We start from the raw sequence: 20158 nt of genomic DNA on the forward strand, positions 1-20158 counted from the left end.
TTCAAAAATATTGTTCAAAAAAGGGGCTTTTGCGAAGCAAAACTATATATATCATCAACGGCACTCCGATTATATACCATTTCGATTCTGCAAATCGAGTCGATTCGGTTTTCATCACATACCCGATAGTGTGAATAAAGTCCTTGAAATACATCCCCCATCTATTGCAGCTGAGAAGCGTCAGCTGCCACGACAAACTAGATTAGTTTTGGCCCAACTACGCTCGGGATATTGCAGTCGCCTAAATTCTTATTGGGCGGAAAACGACCGTGCCGTGCAAGACATCTGCCCAGTATGCGGCATGGGCCCACACGACACAAAACACCTTTTCAACTGCCCAGCCAAACCTACTCATCTAACTCCAGTGGATCTGTGGTTACATCCCATTGAAGCAGCCACTTTCCTGAAACTGGAGATAGAGCCAGAGCCAGATTGAACAGAGGAACGAACAAATAAACATAACAAAAACACTGTTACAACAACAATAAAGATTCGCTAAAATACCCAAAATATCTAAAGAAACCACTTTATTTTAACTGTGGAAAATTTGATCATGATTAGACTTTTTAATTTATTAGTACAGACCCCCCCAGCTATCTTCCATATTCGATTTGGAGATGGACACATTTGAACATTTTTTTTAAAGATTGAATATACAGTTTGACTACAGATGTATTGCAAAGGCCAAACATGTAAAAAATATCATATTCATTTTTCGCTTATGGCAACAAATTATTTAAAAACTATACGGTTTTTTGTTCACAACTCTTGCTGTTGGTCCTCAAAACAATATTCCGTCGAAATATACAAAGTTTATTTGGAATTTATAACAAATACGGACTAAAATAAGAATTACCTACTACTTTGAGGTGACAATAAGTGTATTGCATACGGAAAAGCAGTACTATAAAACTAATAATTTTTGAAATTTTTTGTAGTCATTATGCATTTTTATGACTTTTGAGTCTAATAATGGACTAACAGTATTGAATGTCATAAAGTTCAGTGATAATAAAAGCCGTCGTGGAGGGTGTTAAGACAGGTAAAAAACGTATGAGACCATATTGACAATAAGCAGTGACGAATCGGCCGCAGACAAGTATGCAAAGAATGAATATTTGACTCAATATGTATTGTCGGATAATGGACCAATGCAAAACAGTCCGATTTTGGCTTTGAAAACATCGAAATACCTCTGGACACTATAGGGAAAAATAGACCCTCAGTGTATTATTTTGAAAGACCTACAACAGAGCTCTACTTCCTCTTTCAATATTATTGGAATCACTTCATTCTTACTAAATGGATAGATTTTATAATCTGCTATCAAAATAAATCCCAAAAAGTGCGCCAAATGTTATAAAACCCATCAAATATGGAAATAATACACCTTCTAGAAAGGCTGGAATGCCGAATTTTTGGGTACTATATTTTTTACCAAGCAAAAAAGTATGCATAATCGGATTCACGGGTATAATAATGATAATTCAAATACCACAATTCCAAAGGCCAGATCATGACATATTAATCTTATTTGTGTAAGTTGCTGATGTAATATAACAAAACTAAACTGATAATTACCTCGGGTCAACCTCCTGATATCAACCCTTAACCCTTAAAAAGTCCTCCAACGTAAGATCAAGATTTAATAAAAATTTGGGGAACCAGTACCCTTAGAGAGTGTAACATGCCGAGCCTTATATTTTGGTTTAACTAAGCTCATTACTGCTCCAATGAATGTCAAAAGTGGATAGACAACTCATTAAGGAACATAACTTTGGTAATTCTCCAAAAAACCGTAGATTTGGTCATTGCAATACATTTATTGTCACCTCCAACTAGTAGTTAATTCTTATTTTTCTTATTTTTGACCGTATTTTTATGAATCGCAAATAAACTCTGTATATTTTAACGGACCCTATTTCTTCAAATGATGCTGGCTAGGACTTCATCGTTATTGTGTCGTTATAACAGACTATTTGATGACTAAAATTGAAGCTCGTAATCTCGGCGACATTGGGTTTCAACAAAACGGCGCCACTTCCCACTCATCGCATCAATCAATGGATTTATTCAAAGAACACTTCGGTGAGCACGTTTTGGACCAGTCGATTGGCCACCAAGATCGTCTCATATAACTCCCTTAGACTTTTCCTGTGAGAATATGTAAAGTCAAAATTGTATGCGGATAAAGCCGCTTCGATTCCGGTCTTGGGGGGGAAAAATCAGAATGGCACCAGTTACCAGTCGAAAGCTTGACCGTCTGAGACGTAGCCTCGGCCAATATTTGTTAGACATATATAATATAATATAATAATTATAATTGTTCCACAAACACCCCAGACGGGACAAGGGAGACTTCTCTCATATCAATGAGTGCACCCCGATTCATATTAGTTCAATGATATGGGACCTACTGTTTATCGCCGAGTCCGAACGGCGTGTCTTACGACACCACTTTTTAGAGAAGTTTTACATGGCTGAAATACTCAGGAAATGTCGCCAACATTACTGAGTGGTATTTTGCCACCGTTGAAAATTTTGATGTTGCCTGGCCGGGGAATCGATCCCACGATCTTCTGCGTGCAAGGCGGGTGTGCATACCATTGCACCACGGTGGCACCCATTTGTTAGACATAATCTGGAAAAAATAAATGTCATCGAATGTTCTTTCAAATGATGATAAACATACCCCATTAAATTTGATTTTTTGTTGTTTTTTTTTTAAGAAAGTAGGAAACTCTAAATGGATTACCCTTTATAAAGAGAAGTGCAAATTTTTCTACTTTTTACTACTTTGCAAAATAGTACTAGGTTCTAGGACACAATTATTATAGCCCTAAAGTGGTACAACTTATTTCTCAAACAGGACCACAATAATTAGGAAAGAATTGATTATTTCTCAAATAAGTTTCTTTATAATCTTGTAGAAAGATAGGCTGACTTCCGTATTGTCAGTTGCTTTGTATTCGTACATGAAACTAGGGGTTCTTAAATCGAGTTCCATAAGAACCAGGCACGAATACAAAGCAACTGACAATACGGAAGTCGAAGATATAGCCTCCGATTTGTCTTAAAAAGCTATTTTTAGATAAAGCTATAAAACCCAAATTGGATCTGACAAAACAGGATTTCCGTTGTTGTTGTATCTTTACCAACACTTTATATGACATAGTTTCTCTACAGTATAATTGCAATGTTCTCCGTAGCAAAATATTTCGCCGATATACAAGATATCCGATAAATACAACCTGCTTTGAAAACACTATGCAGCACTGGAAATGCAAACAACTTCTAGTATGCATTTTTTGAAAGCACATATTTAGACTACAAAAACCGTAGTAGGATTTTGTCCTGTCAGATCCAGTTTGGATTTTATGGCTTCATCTAAACCGGGCTAAATCTACACTTTTTGCATTTATCAGGCCTTTATCTCAGAACCGAATTGGAATTTGGCCTTGCTGTCTTTAGCATTATTGTAGCCCTAAACTAGTAGAACTTATCTTTTGAAAAAAACCACATACCCAGGAAAATGTTCGATGACAAATCATGAGTTGAATCATAGGTGCAAGTGACATGTCATAGGTGAAAATTTAGGTGAATCACCAATGATATTTACAAGGAAGTGACACATGATTTCACGAATTCATTGTCATAGCATTTTGCACCAGTTCATGTTGTTGTTGTTGTAACAGTGTTTTTGTTATGTTTATTTGTTCGTTCCTCTGTTCAATCTGGCTCTGGGTCTATCTCCAGTTCAAGAAAAGTGGCTGCTTCGATGGGATGTAGCCATAGATCCACTGGAGTTAGATGTGTAGGTTTGGCGGGGCAGTTTAAAAGGTGTTGTGTGTCGTGCGGGCCCATGCCGCATACTGGGCAGATGTCTTGCACGGTGCGATCGATTTCCGCCCAATAAGAATTTAGGCGACTGCAATATCCCGAGCGTAGTTGGGCCAAAACTACTCTAGTTTGTCGTGGCAGCTGACGCTCCTCAGCTGCGATAGATGGAGGATGTACTCCAAGTACTTTATTCACACTATAATTGCTTAAGGCCTTAGCAACTGCGTCCGTGTGAATGCTATTCAATCCTGCTTGATATGCTTGTTGATCTAGGGGTTCTCTCCTGTATCGTTGGACCTCTCCCTCTAGAGCATGGATATCCTTCCTGATCTCCCTGAATGGGCCGGGCCTACCCACAAGATGGTGATTGGGATGGCTCACACGATAACATCCAAGCAGGTACTGCAACGAAAGCATCTCATTGTGTTGCTTTACAGGAAGAATTTTTGCCTCCTCATGTAGATGGTCCACTGAAGATTTGAGGAGGCACCCTGTCGCTGTTCTCAGGGCTGCATTTTGGCAAGTTTGAATCTTTTTCCAGTTCGAATCACACAATCTCGGGGACCAGACTGGAGCCACATAGCTTACCACAGACCGACCTATCGCGTTATATGTGGTCAACAAGGTTTCTTTATCTGCACCCCAAGTGCTGCCGGCCAGGGACTTGAGGACCTTGTTCCTACTTTTCAACTTGTCGCAGATAGCTGTGGCGTGTGCGCACGACGTGAATGTAGTGTCGAATGTGACCCCTAAAATTTTAGGGCAGTTTGTGGTCGGAATTCTGCTACCGTCGACCACGACATTCAACTCACGTGAACAGAGTGGCTGTAGATTTTGTGGGGAAATCTGCATATTCCTCGAATGGAAAAAGGTGGTAAGATCAGTTAAATAGTTGTTCAGTCTCTCACAGATGTCATCAGGATAGGTACCCGACGCCAAGATCGTGCAATCATCCGCATACGTCACGATCTCAATGCCGTCTGGAGGGGGTGGAATACAGGAGAGGTAGAGGTTAAACAGTTCCGGAGATATCACCCCACCTTGGGGAACTCCCTGTTTCACTCTACGGGGTTTGGACTTCTTATTCCTGAATTCCACGTACGACTGGCGTCCACACATATAGTTGACTATCCAACGTTTCAAGCTTGGCCGGAGGGTTGTCTGCTCAATGTCCTCAAACAGCGTGGAGTGCCTGACCACGGTGCTCTTGAAACAATTTTAAATGGAAGGTGCTTACACCTCGGTAATGTTTGCGGATTCTGAAACTACAATGTTTATAGATGAGAACAATCAAAAAACAAAAAAAATCGCCGGAGCGCTTTTTAAATAAATCGCGATTTAAGTTGACGTTTTTAGGGGTTATTTAGGTTTTCGCGATTTTGCTTAGAAACCACATTTCCTATCAAAATGGGACTAAAACAAATGTTATAGATATGAAAATTCTCTACAAGATTGACCTTGATGATATTCTCGTTGGTTTTACCGTTTTTGAGATATAGAAGTTCAAATTGGGACAATTCAAATTCAATTCAATTCTGTATCGCCCCCTTATAAAACAATGTCATGACTGCAAATTCCCAACTTAAACTTATATATCTAAAAAAATGTTACAACTAAGGATAAGTTACTTAAGCCAGTCTTGTAGAGAATTTTCACAGCTTTAAGATTTTCTCAGGTCACATGTCGATACGACTTACCGTATTCAAGCAAATTCGCGAAACCCTAACAAAAAAAACTAAAAATGTAAACTGAGCTTCCTTATCTCAAAAATGGTACAAGCTGGGAACAAATGATAAAGTCAATCCTCTAGAGAATTTTGACAGCTACAACATTTTCTTTAGCTCCATTTCGATTGGACTTGCGGTTTTCGAGCAAAATCGTAAAAACCTAAAAAACACCTAAAAATTTGAATTTTGACCGCGATTTATTTAAAAATCCCTACAGCGATTTTTTCTTGTTTTTGTATTTTTCTCATCTATGAACACTGCTGAGTCAGAATTCACAAAAACTTTCCCTGTGTAAGCGGTTTTCATCAAAAGTTAGTTAAGGCGCACCCTACATGACATTGTTTTATAAGGGGGCGATACAGTCAGTGCATTGTCCCAAGTTGAACTTCTATATCTCAAAAATGGTAAAAACTACGAAAATACCATAAAGGTCGATCTTGTAGAGAATTTTCATAGCTACAATATTTGTTTTAGTCCCATTTTGATAGGAAATGCGGTTTCTAAGCAAAATCGCGAAAACCTAAACAACCCCTAAAAATGTCAACTTAAATCGCGATTTATTTAAAAAGCGCTCCGGCGATTTTTTTTTGTTTTTTGATTGTTCTCATCTATGAACATTGTAGTTTCAGAATCCGCAAAAACTTCCGAGGTGTAAGCACCTTCCATTCAAAATTGTTTCAAGAGCACCGTGTGACTGTATCAAAGGCTTTTGATAAGTCAAGAGCCACCATCACTGTTCTATCGCACGGCCGTCTCTGGTTGAGTCCTTTACAGATATATGTGGTAATGGCGTGCAGCGCTGTTGTCGTGCTGTGCTGCTTACGGAATCCATGTTGATGATCGGCAACTTGATAGCTATTTCTGATACTGGGGAGGATCAAGGCCTCAAGTGTCTTTGCTACGGGGGACAAAAGCGAAATCGGTCTGTACGATTCACGTTTGCTGGCATCCTTGCCTGGCTTCCGTAGTGGGACCACCCTGCCCATTTTCCAGACTTCGGGAACAACGAGGGTGGCTAGCGACAAGTTGAAGACTTTGGTGAGATACTCGACTCCCGGCTCATCCAGTTGCTTCAACATTACCATGGAGATTCCATCAGGGCCCAACGCTTTGGATGATTTAGCGTTCCTGATGGCATTGGCAACATCATCCATTGTAAATTGTGGTGGTTCATCCTCGGCAGGAAGAGATCTGATGCGACGTAATACTCTTCTCTTCGCCCTGTCACTCTCGGGATGCTCGAGAAACTGTCGATTGAAATTACTTGCGCACCTCTTCGGGTCAGTCAACGTAACGTCGCCAAACGTGACTGAGGTCCTATCTTCCCTTCTTCCAGGGTTCGAGAGTAACTTAACCGTTGCCCACAATTCACCTATACCGGCTCCAATGTTGCAGCTCTTCAGATGATTTAACCATTTGTTCCGCTTATGCTCGCCGACCAGCCTGTTAACTTCCAGTGTCAGCTCCCTGACTCTGGGGTCATTGGGGTTGATACGACGAAGCTCATCACGCTCGTTTGCTAATCCCGTCGCCTCTGCTGGGAAATTTGGTCTTACTTCGGGTATTCGACCAGCAGGGATATGGCGAGCGGCTGCAGCAGTGATGATGAAAGGACGTTCCGGGATCCTTTCCGCTACCCGAACATCAGAAGGATTGGGCAATTCTCTGAAGCGGTGATTGGTGAACTCTCTGAAACTCGGCCAATCAGCTTTTTTATGATTGACGAACGTGCGGCGTTCAGAGGTGATGAAGTCGGGTGGTCTGCTAATGGAGACAATTATGGGGAGATGGTCTGATCCAAGGGAAATGACGGGTTGCCAGGTAACGTCATTTGTCAGACCAGGTGACACGATGGTTATGTCAGGCGAACTGTGACACTCTCCTCTAATTCTGGTAGGGGCGTCCTCATTGACCGTGCAAAACGTAGAGCTATCAATCTGCTCAGCCAGCGCTGTACCTCTCTGGTCGTTTCCGAGGGCCGAATGCCACATCTCATGATGCGCATTAAAATCCCCCAGGACCAGACGATTATGACCTTGCAAGAGCGGGCTAATGTCAGGCCTATAATCAGGGATACAGCTATTTCTCGGCGGGATGTATACATTCAGCAACTCTATCTCGGCAGCTCCACACCTGACTGCTACCCCCATACATTCCATGTATGGGTCATTAGAGACAGGCTCAAGCGAGATAGGTCTGTATTGGACAGACTGGTGCAATAGGAAAGCCAATCCCCCACCTCCACTTCTGGTGCGATCTTTCCTCAGAACATTGTAACCATCGCAATGCTCTAAGCTGTGGTTGTTGTTGTTGTTGTTGTAGCAACGCATTTATGTTTGTTCGTGTATTATTTCAGTTATCAAGTTCCTCTGTATCCAGACTCAAGAATTCTGCAACCTGGACTGGTTGCGTCCATAAAGAATGAGGAGACAGGTGAGTGGGGTTAGCTGGGCAGTTGAATAAATGCAGAGTATCGTGTGGTCCCAATCCACATGCTGGGCATATGTTGGGTATCGTGGCGTCAATTCTGGCCCAATACGAATTGAGGCGGCTGCATCGTCCGGATCTTAACTGAGCTAAAACCACTCGTGTTTGCCTTGGCAGCTGTCGTTCTTCTGCTGCGATGGATGGGGGATGGTTTCCAAGTACGGCATTCACACTGTATCTTCGTACTGCTTGCGCAACCATGTTGGTGTGAATGCGATTCAAGCCTGCCTGATAGGCTCGTTGATCTAGCGGTTCTCTTTTATACCTTTGGACCTCTCTCTCTAGATCATGAAGGTCTCTCCTGACGTGCCTGGGTGGGGGGCGCCTGTCCATTAAATCGTGACAGGGATGCTCACTGCGGTAACACCCAAGCAGGTACTGCATCGACAACATCTTATTGTGCTGACGCACCGGTAAAACCTTCGCCTCCTCATGAAGATGGTCCACTGGTGTCATGAGGAGGCACCCTGTTGCAGTCCTCAGGGCGGCATTCTGGCAGGTTTGAATCTTCTTCCACTGCGATGCGCTAACCTTTGCGGACCACGCTGGCGCCGCATAGCTTACCACAGACCGGCCTATTGCATTGTAGGTGGTCAACAAGGTTTCTTTATCAGCACCCCAAGTGCTGCCGGCCAGCGACTTGAGAACCTTGTTCCTACTTCTGATCTTATTGCAAATAGCTGTGGCATGCGCGGACGACTTGAACATGCTATCGAACGTTACACCCAGTATTTTAGGGTAGTTAGTGGTCGGAATCAGTGCACCATCGACCAATATGCTCAGTGGGAGCCTCATCTCAGCCGTCCATGTGGTGAATAGCGTGGCTGTGGATTTAGCGGCGGATATTTTCATATTCCTCAGATGGAAGAACTGCACTAGGTCAGCTATGTAGACATTTAACCTATCACATACAGTGGTGTGAAAAATAATAAGGACACTTTAATCCATAACCAAGATTACATTGAAAACTGACTAAAAAAGTGAAAATTACATTAGCTTATAAAATTTATTGTTTTCTTAAAATGTTAAGAAAAGTATTATAAAAATATTTTGATTGCTTGTGACCATATTTTATTTATCATTTATATTTTATGCGAATTGTCGTTGTTTGGTGTGTGAAAAATAATAAGGACACTTCATGACATATTTTAATAAGGACCATCCTTGAAAGAAATTAATGCCGGTTTTTACTAAAGAATGGTAGATAAAGTGTTTCAGTGTCATTAATACTTTGTAGACCATCCTTTGTTTTCTAAAAAGGAAGCGCATCGTCTGGGCATCGAGTCGACCAAATTTTGGCACTTCTCTACTGGTATCGCGTCCTACGCAACCTGTATAAGTTGCCAAAGGTCGCCATAATTTGATGGACACTTTCCCCTGCTTGATTTTTTAACTTCATTCCACAACATTTTTCAATCGGGTTCAAATCAAGGGATTGTATGGGCCATTTTAACAACTTAATTATCCTGGAACACCTTTTTTTGTTTTGCCGTCATTTTTGGGTCATTAACCTTGCTGAAGACTCATTTGAGAGGCACACCCCCTTCAGCATACGGAAGAATTATATTTTTCAAAATTTCAATGTAATCTGGTGATTTCAAAAACACTTTGAATACTGTATAGAAACCCCACAGCATAGTAAGAAAATGAGCCCCACACCTTGCTGTTACCTCTGCCATATTTAGCTGCCTTCAGAGTATATTTTGGGTTATATTATTGATTTTTAGGTCTTCAACCCTGATAAATTCCTCTATCGGAACAAAAAAATATATTTGTTTCATCAGACCAAAGAATGGTACGCAATTTTTTTAGGCCAAGCGATGTGATTTCTAGCAACCTGTATTATTTGCTGAATATTTTTATACCCTACACCACTACGCGGGAAGTGTATAATTTTTTGATTAAAATGATACTTTTCTGACAATGTGAGCTCTAATGTGGCCACAACAGAGGGTTTTAGGACTTGTTGTCGTCAAAATTAATATTTAAGTAGTTTTTTATTTGTAAAAATGTGGTAAAAGGATCTTTTTTTAATCATCGAATAACGCATTTATTAGTACAGGTGCAATTTTTGGATTTCTGCTACGACTTTTATCTTTGAAGTTCACTTAGCTGCATCCTCCACCATAGTTTTTAAAGATTCTAAGCTTTTTCTGTAATTTTTCTCTACGAATTTCCTTCTTTTCGTAAACATTTAATGATTTCTCGAGTAGCGTGATAACAATGCGTATTTTTACCCGTATTTGCAAAGGAAACTAAAAAATACCGGTAGATTTAACATTTAATGAATAGAAATTAACTAATTTTAAACTTTTACTTACAGGAAAGAATCACAAAAAATAATATCAATTTATTTTTACTAAAACGAAAAACTGTCCTTATTATTTTTCACAGCAGAAATCACGGATTTTACGAAAAATATTTGTTTCGTATAAAAACTAAACAGAAAGAAACCAAAATCGTAACGGGATTTCTTATTGCAATAGATGTACATTTTCAAAAACAAATTTCCATCGCAAATTCTTCCATTTTACACATTTTAGGAGCGACCAAAAGTTGTGAATGTCGCTGTCCTTATTATTTTTCACACCACTGTATGTCATCGACGATAGGACCCGACGCCAAGATCGTACAATCATCCGCATACATCACGATCTCTATGCCGTCTGGAGGGTGTGGAATTTCAGAAAGGTAGAGGTTAAACAGTTCCGGAGATATCACTCCTCCTTGGGGAACTCCCTGTTTCACTCTACGGGTTTTGGACTTCTTGTTTCTGAATTCTACAAACGACTGGCGTCCACACATATAGTTGATTACCCAACGTTTCAAACATGGCTGGAGATTAGTTTTCTCTATATCCTCGAACAGCTTGGCATGGTTGACCGTATCGAAGGCCTTCGATAGGTCAAGAGCCACCATGACTGTTCGGTCGCACGGCCTTTTCTGGTTCAGTCCTCTACTGATATGTGTGGATATGGCGTCTAATGCTGTTGTAGTACTATGCATTTTCCGAAATCCATGTTGATGTTGGGCAACTGGAAAACACCTTCTCATCGTGGGGAGGAGTAGCGCCTCTAGGATCTTTGCTACTGGCGACAGGAGTGAAATCGGCCTGTACGATTCACCTCTGCTGGCATCCTTGCCAGGCTTCAGTAGCGGGACCACCCTGCCAACTTTCCAGGCATCCCGCGACGGCCGGTTCTATGCACCGGATTGACTCGGAGGAATCTTCGACCAGGGGCCGTCACCTCAACAATTATGTGTTTGTGTTCGTGTAAGCTGTGGTTGTTGTTCAGCTTGGTTTCCTGCACCGCCGCGACCTTGATGTTCTTCCGACTCATAAAATCTACTATCTCCTCGATCTTACCTCGGAGTCCATTGCAATTCAATTGCAAAAAGGCTGCATTTTCGGGGATTGGGACAACAACTGCTGGTGTTAAAGGCTGCGTGTGTGGTTGTTGTCGAGGGGACTGCGGGGGAGTTTCGTAATCAGACGACGAGGGAGTCTCGTAATCCGACGACGACTCACTGGGAACTGTGTTCACACAGCATGCAGCAACATAGTCCCTGTCGTAGTCCCTCACGTGGACGAGTCCAGAGCAACCCCTTAGATGCACCCACTCCTGACATCTATTGCATCTCACCGAAGATTGGATGTGGGTGAAGATGCGAATGTGACAAACTGAGCACAGATATATTGGTCCTGGGTTTTCTTCCGTCCCGGCTCGGACCAATAGAATTCGGAGCAGGCATTCCGGGATATGCTGCTCCCAACACAGAAAAACGAAACAAATACGAACATGTACACACTGAGGTGGCAGCCGCTGGCCGGAACATTGGTTTTGTGTTGTTCCGGGTCAATCCGGTACGAAAGAACCCGCTGCCGTGGGATTGCTAAACCAGTTCATTGTCATAGCATCTTGCACCAGTTCATTGTCTTGGCTTCTTGAACCAGTTCATTGTCATGGCTTCTTGCACCAATGCTTTGGATCCGGATTTTCGCCAATCAGAAATAAAATTCGCAATACAATTATGTAATTTGTTGAATTAATAAGAATACAATGCGCAGATGATTTGTATCGCCAGATGTTATTTTTCTTTATTTTGTATGTAATTTTCAAAATTATATATTATATTAATCTGCAATATCATATTTATCTCTTCCGATGGCTGCAAGATACTTCTTTCAACTTGGGGGTTCCGTTTTTCCAATATTCGATAAATTATGTGTCAATCTCTGAACCAAGCTCATCGTTTGGGAAATCTAGTATAAATTTGAATTCTGTTATTTTATTTCAAAAGAAAAATCTTATCCTCTAATAGTTACCATGTTATGGTCTCTTTTATACTTATTTTACCGATCTTCTACTTTGCATGCCATGTTTTGTGATATCGTGATCTTTCCATTGGAGTTTTGTTCCCTCGGGTCGCATAACGTCAAATGGCTCGTATTCATATGCCGGTGGCATCTTTATCCATCCTGTTAACATGGCCCAACCAACCCAATAATTGCAGCTCGATATGTTTTACTATATCGGTGTTGGTCGGCTGGGGAAGCTCGTGGTTTATAGACCGGGTCTTTTTCATACTTTATTTTAATATCCACAAAACGAAACAGGTTTCCAAACACAAAATATATTTTTCTTTTGTTTTACATCAATTTACATTGTATTTTTAATTAAAATATATAAATTTTGCCACTATCGACCACTTTCATCTGACTTTTATTTTCATTTTAACAAATACTTTTGCAAGTACACAATTATTCGGGTATATGAGTATTTGATAATTTATTGTGCGGTTACTTCACCACTTCAATTTCACTCATGAAAATTCGATGAAAAAGATCAGATCTTTCACGACTTCAATTGCACTCATGAAAATTCGATGAAAAAGATCGGACCTTTCACGAGTTCAAATGCACTCATGAAAATTCGATGAAAAAGATCGGATCTTTCACGACTCCTTTCGCACTCATGCAGAACCAGTGAAATCATGATTTCACATGGAATCACTTCCATTTAATTTTGCTGGGTAAGAAAAACTCCATCTAGGGCATTAAAATCTATAAAATATAGAAAATTTTACATAATTGCTGAAATTCTGGTCAGTATCGGCTAAACTATTGGGAGTTAAACCAAGTAACCTTTAGCAAAAATCTTCCAAATAAAGTTCTCAACAATTCTTTAGAACACTCTGAAACTCTACAATGCTTACTTCATGTTGTTTCAGGGGTATTTTGCATCATATCTTTTACAACACATATTTATTTCAAACACAGTTCACACCAACAGTTTATTCTCGCATTTCGTATTTCACTACATTATTGACATTTATATTAAATCGTCGTTGAAAAATGTACTGAAAACAACGGCATGGAGGCATTTTACAACAATGACATGTTCTGAAGAGTTGTGTATTACATTCCAGGGAACATTTTTCCAAAAGAAAGAAATTCAGAAAAAATTAACCGTTTTGGAGATACGGTGCGAAATGTATAAAATTTGTGGAACTTTTGCATATATTTTGATGCATTTGAGGCAATAAATTTAGTTTTTCGAGTTCATTATATCTCCAAATATTTTATTCTTGTCCTTATCTACAAATTTGCTTCAGAGGTCAGAAGAAGATTCGCATTGGTTGCAGAGATATAGCCCCGAATTTCTTTAAAAACTCAATATTTAACCATGTTTAGATGGGGCCATAAAATCCGAGCTGGATCTGACACAACAAAACCCAACTAGGGTTTCTTGTCGTTTGGGTCTGTACTTTCAAAAAACCCTCAGTTCGAATTGTTTGCACAAGATCGCCTTAAAAATTTTGCACAGTGAAATATCACATTGGAAGTAGAACCATCTCCCCCAAAAATGACTCTGGCGACAAATACCTGCTATATATGGGAGACATAGAACAATATAATTAAAAAATTCTTTAACAAAACTACCTCTTGAAATTTGAACTTGAAACAACACACCTATTAAGACAACAATAAATAAAATTTGTTTTTGTTGGTTCTTTAAAAATGAAACTTTCAACAAATTCATGTTCTGGATACGTTGATCTGCTGCTCATTAAAAAAATCGAAGTTTCTGGCTCTACTCGACCTGGAAAAATAATTTTAAAACTGTTGATGTTTGACGTCTGATGTTCTCAAAACCCACGTTTTGTGGTTATTCGCACTTGCCAAAAATATTTTTAAAACTCCCCGTGTATGGTCTTTTGTAAAGTATTTTTAAAAATATCCTTAATAAAGCCAAGCTGAAAATATTCTTTAAACACCACCCTTGGAATTAAATAAATTAAAATAAATATTCATTTATGTCTTTTATGGTGTAATGTCATATATTTTTACTTCATTTCTCTTTAGTTGTTGTTGTTGATGTAATTTCATTTTAGTTAAATTATATTTTGCTTACATTATTTATAATGTAAATATAGAGGAGTTTCACATGTTTTGTTTAGGAGGTTGTTTGTTTGCGGTTTTTTCTTGCAATTGTTTGCCTGTCTTTTAGCTTAATAATATTACATAGTACTTTTATTTATATGATGATTTTTGTAATTACTTAAAGCACAGTTCTTCTGTTTTTGTTCTGCCTAAATAATTTTACTCATGTGTTATGATGGGGTTTTCTTTTGCTTTTTTATTTGATTTGCCATTTTATGTTTCTAACTTAATAAATATTTACAATCAGTGTACTTTGTATTTTTTAAATTATATATTTGTTTTGTTTGGTAAAAGTAAAAGATGTGAAGTGTGTGTGTGGCGTTTTGTTTGTTATTATAATTTAATTTACATGCAATTGCTAGAAAAGAGGAGCAATGCCTTTTTTCGGAAAAAAGTCCTTTTGTTTTGTTTTTCATATATGTACATACATATGTATTTTTTTGTTTGTTTTTGTCAATAATTTATAAATACCCAGCGAAAAGTTTGCCTCCAAAGAGGCAATTAAATGATATGTACAAGTAATTTGGAAGTGCATCAAATTATGCATTTTCACTCATGATTTTTACAAGGGAGTGACCCCGGAAAGATGCACTCCATTGCACCGCATTTTAACTGACCCATTGGCATTGCATTTTAACTGAACCTTTGACACTGCATTTTAACTGACCCTTTGGCATTGCATTTTAACTGACCCTTTGGGGTAGAATAGGAGGCAGTCCAGAGCACGTGTTTTGAATAACAAAATAAAATGGATTTATTATTTGTGTAAAACCCAAATATTAATAACTTTATTAAATTAACACAAATTATGAAAATTCTCTATTGAATTCCTCCGCTCTTCATTTAATCCAAGCTTATGTGCTTTTGCTTCATGTTCACAAATTAAATATTATTTAGTTTGTATTAACAAATGTTTGGAAATGTTAACACGATTATATCTTTTTGGAAATGTATTCCCAGCAAAATTTGACGGAAGGGGTTCTTTGCGATGACGTGATTTCATGTCATATTTTGCATTGGTTCGAAGTAAGTCGTGAAAGATCCGATCTTTTCATTGGGATTTGAACCAATGCAAAGGAAGTCGTGAAAGATCCGATCTTTTCATCAGCATTTGTACCCATTCCATCGATCCAATAGAGATGATGTTTGTGTTTTTATTTACACACCTGTTTATTTTCATTTTGGTATGTTCTAGTACTGCAAAAATCTACTAATGTTTACTATTTTTTCCGATAACATAAAGGAAAAATTGTTATCGTAGTAAAAATAAGTAGATTCTTGCAGTTTCTGGAACAGACCAAAGTTGTTAGAACTGTCGTCGTGATGTTGTCTTACATTTCCTGCATATCAAACAACTAAAACTTCTAAACAATTGGTATTATATGAAGTCCCAACCATCGAGCTAAAAATAAAATCGGACTGCACACATTGCTATTTTAAAAGTTCCCTTGTCTGTTCTAAATCTGACATAGAATGAAATCAATCAAATCTCGCTTCTTGGAATTTGAAAAAAAAAAGTCCGAAACGAAAAGGAACAAGAATCTGAAAATAAAGAAGAAACTACTTTTGGAAAGAAACAATTAAAAATAAATTAATTAAGCATAAATGGTATTTTCCATAAAAAGTCTCTCCTCCCCGTTCGTTACATTTTGTTCTTAGAGATCCCTAAAGCAAGCCGGGTTGTAGATCCCTACATATTTCCGTCACTAAACAAAAGAGTATAAATTACCAAAATGTTGTTATAAAATAACAAAATTATAAAATAAAAGTAATTTACGAAATAAAAATACTTAAAGGAGTGCATTTGGAGTCCATGTTGAAATCTGAACTGGTGATGGGAAGATAATTGAAAAAACCTTTTGTAAGATGAAAGAATACCAGTTGCGGAGAACGGAGGAAGTAATCTTTTGCGTTGCAGCGGTGGTGATTACATTGCAATTTTGGATGTAAACTTTTGAAAAACTAAACTGATAGATTAATTGTAGCTATTTCATGAATTCGTTTGAATTAATAAAGAGTTTTGTTTTTCATGAAAACCATATTTCAATACAGCATTTCCATTTTCCAAACAAGACATGAAAATTTCATGCCAAGGGGTTGGTGAAAATGACATGCCAAAGCATTGGTTAAAATGACATGTCAAAGCATGGGTGAAAATGACGTGTCAAAGCATTGGTGAAAATGACATGTCAAATCATTGGTGGAAATGACATGCCAAAGCATTGGTGGAAATGACATGTCAACGCATTGGTTAAAATGACATGCTTAGGATCCAGAAAAGAACGTCATCTTTTGGGGTCCACGCTCATATAAAATTCATCGATGAAGATGCTAAAAAGATGACATGCTAGATCACTTGCACCCATGATTGAATGTCATCTTTGGCATCGAACATTTTGCTGGGTTCCACTGCCTGTAGAGATGTACAAACTGATTTATTTACATGTAGGGATTTTTAACAACTGCTAATAAAATCCCAGCAAAATGTTCGATGCCAAAGATGACATTCAATCATGGGTGCAAGTGATCTAGCATGTCATCTTTTTAGCATCTTCATCGATGAATTTCATATGAGCGTGGACCCCAAAAGATGACGTTCTTTTCTGGATCCTAAGCATGCCAATTTAACCAATGCGTTGACATGTCATTTCCACCAATGATTTGACATGTCATTTTCACCAATGCTTTGACACGTCATTTTCACCCATGCTTTGACATGTCATTTTAACCAATGCTTTGGCATGTCATTTTCACCAACCCCTTGGCATGAAATTTTCATGTCTTGTTTGGAAAATGGAAATGCTATATTGAAATATGGTTTTCATGAAAAACAAAACTCTTTATTAATTCAAACGAATTCATGAAATAACTACAATTAATTTATCAGTTTAGTTTTTCAAAAGTTTACATCCAAAATTGCAATGTAATCACCACCGCAGCAACGCAAAAGATTACTTCCTCCGTTCTCCGCAACTGATATTCTTTCATCTTACAAAAGGTTTTTTCAATTACCTTCCCATCACCAGTTCAGATATCGACATGGACTCCAAATGCACTCCTTTAAGTATTTTTTTTTTTTCGTAAATTACTTTTATTTTATAATTTTGTTATTTTATAACAACATTTTGGTAATTTATACTCTTTTGCTTAGTGACGGAAATATGTAGGGATCTACAACCCGGCTTGCTTTAGGGATCTCTAAGAACAAAATGTAACGAACGGGGAGGAGAGATTTTTATGGAAAATACCATTTATGCTTAATTAATTTATTTTTAATTGTTTCTTTCCAAAAGTAGTTTCTTCTTTATTTTCAGATTCTTGTTCCTTTTCGTTTCGGACTTTTTGTTTCAAATTCCAAGAAGCGAGATTTGATTGATTTCATTCTATGTCATATTTAGAACAGACAAGGGAACTTTTAAAATAGCAATGTGTGCAGTCCGATTCTATTTTTAGATCGATGGTTGAGACTTCATATAATACCAATTGTTTAGAAGTTTTAGTTGCTTGATATGCAGGAAATGTAAGACAACATCACGACGACAGTTCTAACAACTTTGGTCTGTTCCAGAAACTGCAAGAATCTACTTATTTTTACTACGATAACAATTTTTCCTTTATATTATCGGAAAAAATAGTAAAAATTAGTAGATTTTTGCAGTACTGGAACATACCAAAGTGAAAATAAACAGGTGTGTAAATAAAAACACAAACATCATCTCTATTGGATCGATGGAATGGGTACAAATGCTGATGAAAAGATCGGATCTTTCACGACTTCCTTTGCATTGGTTCAAATCCTAATGAAAAGATCGGATCTTTCACGACTTCCTTTGAACCAATGCAAAAGATGACATGAAATCACGTCATCGAAAAGAACCCCTTCCGTCAAATTTTGCTGGGATGTAGTGAACGGAGTGCCTTTTTCACGACTCCGTTTGCACTGCATTCGGATGCTGTTAAATTGTGAGGAATTGGAGTGCCTTTTTCACGACTCCGTTGAACTGCCTCCGGATGTTGTTAAAATGTGAGAAATGGATGTGATTCTTTGGATTGCATCCAAATGCGGTTAAAATGTGAGGAATGGAGTGCCTTTTTCACGACTCCGTTTGAACTGCATAAAAACATGCCGTGAAAGAACTAGTCTACAATGCACTACTTCCAATTTATTTTGCTGGGTACCTATATGTACATGTATTTATATAATTTGTTTTTGTTGTTGCCAATGTCTTGTTGGCTGTTATAAGTAAATTTCACACAATCTGGTTGTTGGTTGGAGGCATCTCCATCTCCGTCACATTCAAAGAAATGATGTAACTGATCGTGCCAAATGCTTTTTGGGTAATTTCTCAAATAACGTTAGCAGTTTAGGGAAGTCAGGTCGATCGTCGACAGTGTAATGCCAGCATAACATTAAAATATCCTTAACATCTCGAGAGGTTTGTAAGTTGGCCAATGTTTGTTTCATGCCACGACCCACCTGCCAAATTATCGACTCCGGCGGCTGGGATTTGAAAGGAAATTCTCCGCACAACAGCTCATACCAAACCGTACCAAATGAATACACATCCGATGCAGCCGAAAATGGTAATATCTCACCCGTTGGTTTGCTGGGCATGAGACAACGCATTAATTCGGGTGCCAAGTAGCACAGCCAACCCAGAGGTACACCCAGACCCTTATCACAGTACAGCAGCTTTGTTGAACTAAACAAACCAAAATCGGTTATAATAACTTTGCCATTCTCCAGGAAGATATTTTTGGTACGCAAATCTTTGTGTATAATGCCGCGGGCATGCAAATAACCCATACCCTGGGTAATTTGTTGGGCAATCAGTGTTGTTTTGTTGATGACACATTTCTCACGCCGAGAATGTATATGTGTGTAGAGAGTATTACCCTTGCACAGGTATGTTACAATGGCCAAATACGGAGGATCCATACAAGCACCCATAAACAGCAACAAATTTTCATGACGAGTCTTTTCGAAATTGGCAACCTCAGCCTTGAATACCTCCAGCATTTGTTCATCAGCCAAATAGTCTTCTTTTAAAAGTTTTACAGCGACAGAACCATGCCACATGGCCCGATGTACTGTGCCAAATCGTCCTTGACCAATTTTTTCCAGCATTTTCAAATCACCATAGGGAATATCCCACTCCTTGAGTGATAGGGAATTTTGCCGTGACAAATTACCAGAATCACCATCTTCTGTTGAGTCTAATCTCACTGACGTCCTATCCGAATCCGTGGATGCTGAAGTACTGCCAGACAGCATCATCATTGTTTTTGTTGGTTCTTTAAAAATTAAATTTTCAACAATTTCAGATTGTGCCTATGTTGGTCTGCTGCTCATTAAACAAATCGAAGTTTATGGCTCTTCTGGGCCTGGAAAAATAATTTTAAAACAGTTGATGTTTGACGTCTGATGTTCTCAAAACCCACGTTTTGTGGTTATTTGCACTTGGCAAAAATATTTTTAAAACTTCTCGTGTTGTGGTCTTTTCTAAAGTACTTAGTTGCATTTTCGAGGAACAATGTATGAGTGTGCAACTGAAATATTTTAACGAAGTTTAAACAACACAAAGCAACTGACGATACGGAAGTCAGCCAAATCCACGTTTGTGCTTCTGCTGAAAATATTCTTTAAACCCCACCCTTG

General features: G+C 38.6%; 3 protein-coding genes across 5 annotated transcripts in view; 1 reads left to right on the plus strand and 2 right to left on the minus strand.

Moving 5' to 3' along the window:
- Window positions 1–20158, plus strand: part of Hcs (holocarboxylase synthetase-like protein) — a 72905-nt gene that overhangs the window by 40288 nt on the left and 12459 nt on the right. The window lies entirely within an intron of this gene.
- LOC141402218 (uncharacterized) lies at window positions 6559–7897 on the minus strand. Its single transcript, XM_073983086.1, has 2 exons — window positions 6654–7897; window positions 6559–6607 (listed from the first exon to the last, which is right to left on the minus strand). Exons 1-2 carry the CDS (start codon window positions 7895–7897, stop codon window positions 6583–6585), a joined length of 1269 nt encoding a protein of 422 aa, XP_073839187.1. The 3' UTR covers window positions 6559–6582.
- Window positions 18769–19919, minus strand: LOC141402226 (kinase suppressor of Ras 2-like). Its single transcript, XM_073983099.1, has one exon. It carries the CDS (start codon window positions 19778–19780, stop codon window positions 18797–18799), a length of 984 nt encoding a protein of 327 aa, XP_073839200.1. The 5' UTR covers window positions 19781–19919; the 3' UTR covers window positions 18769–18796.

The sequence above is a fragment of the Musca autumnalis genome, unplaced genomic scaffold (genome assembly GCF_047663935.1).
Source record: "Musca autumnalis isolate F117 unplaced genomic scaffold, ASM4766393v1 scaffold_1, whole genome shotgun sequence".
NCBI lineage: Eukaryota > Metazoa > Arthropoda > Insecta > Diptera > Muscidae > Musca > Musca autumnalis.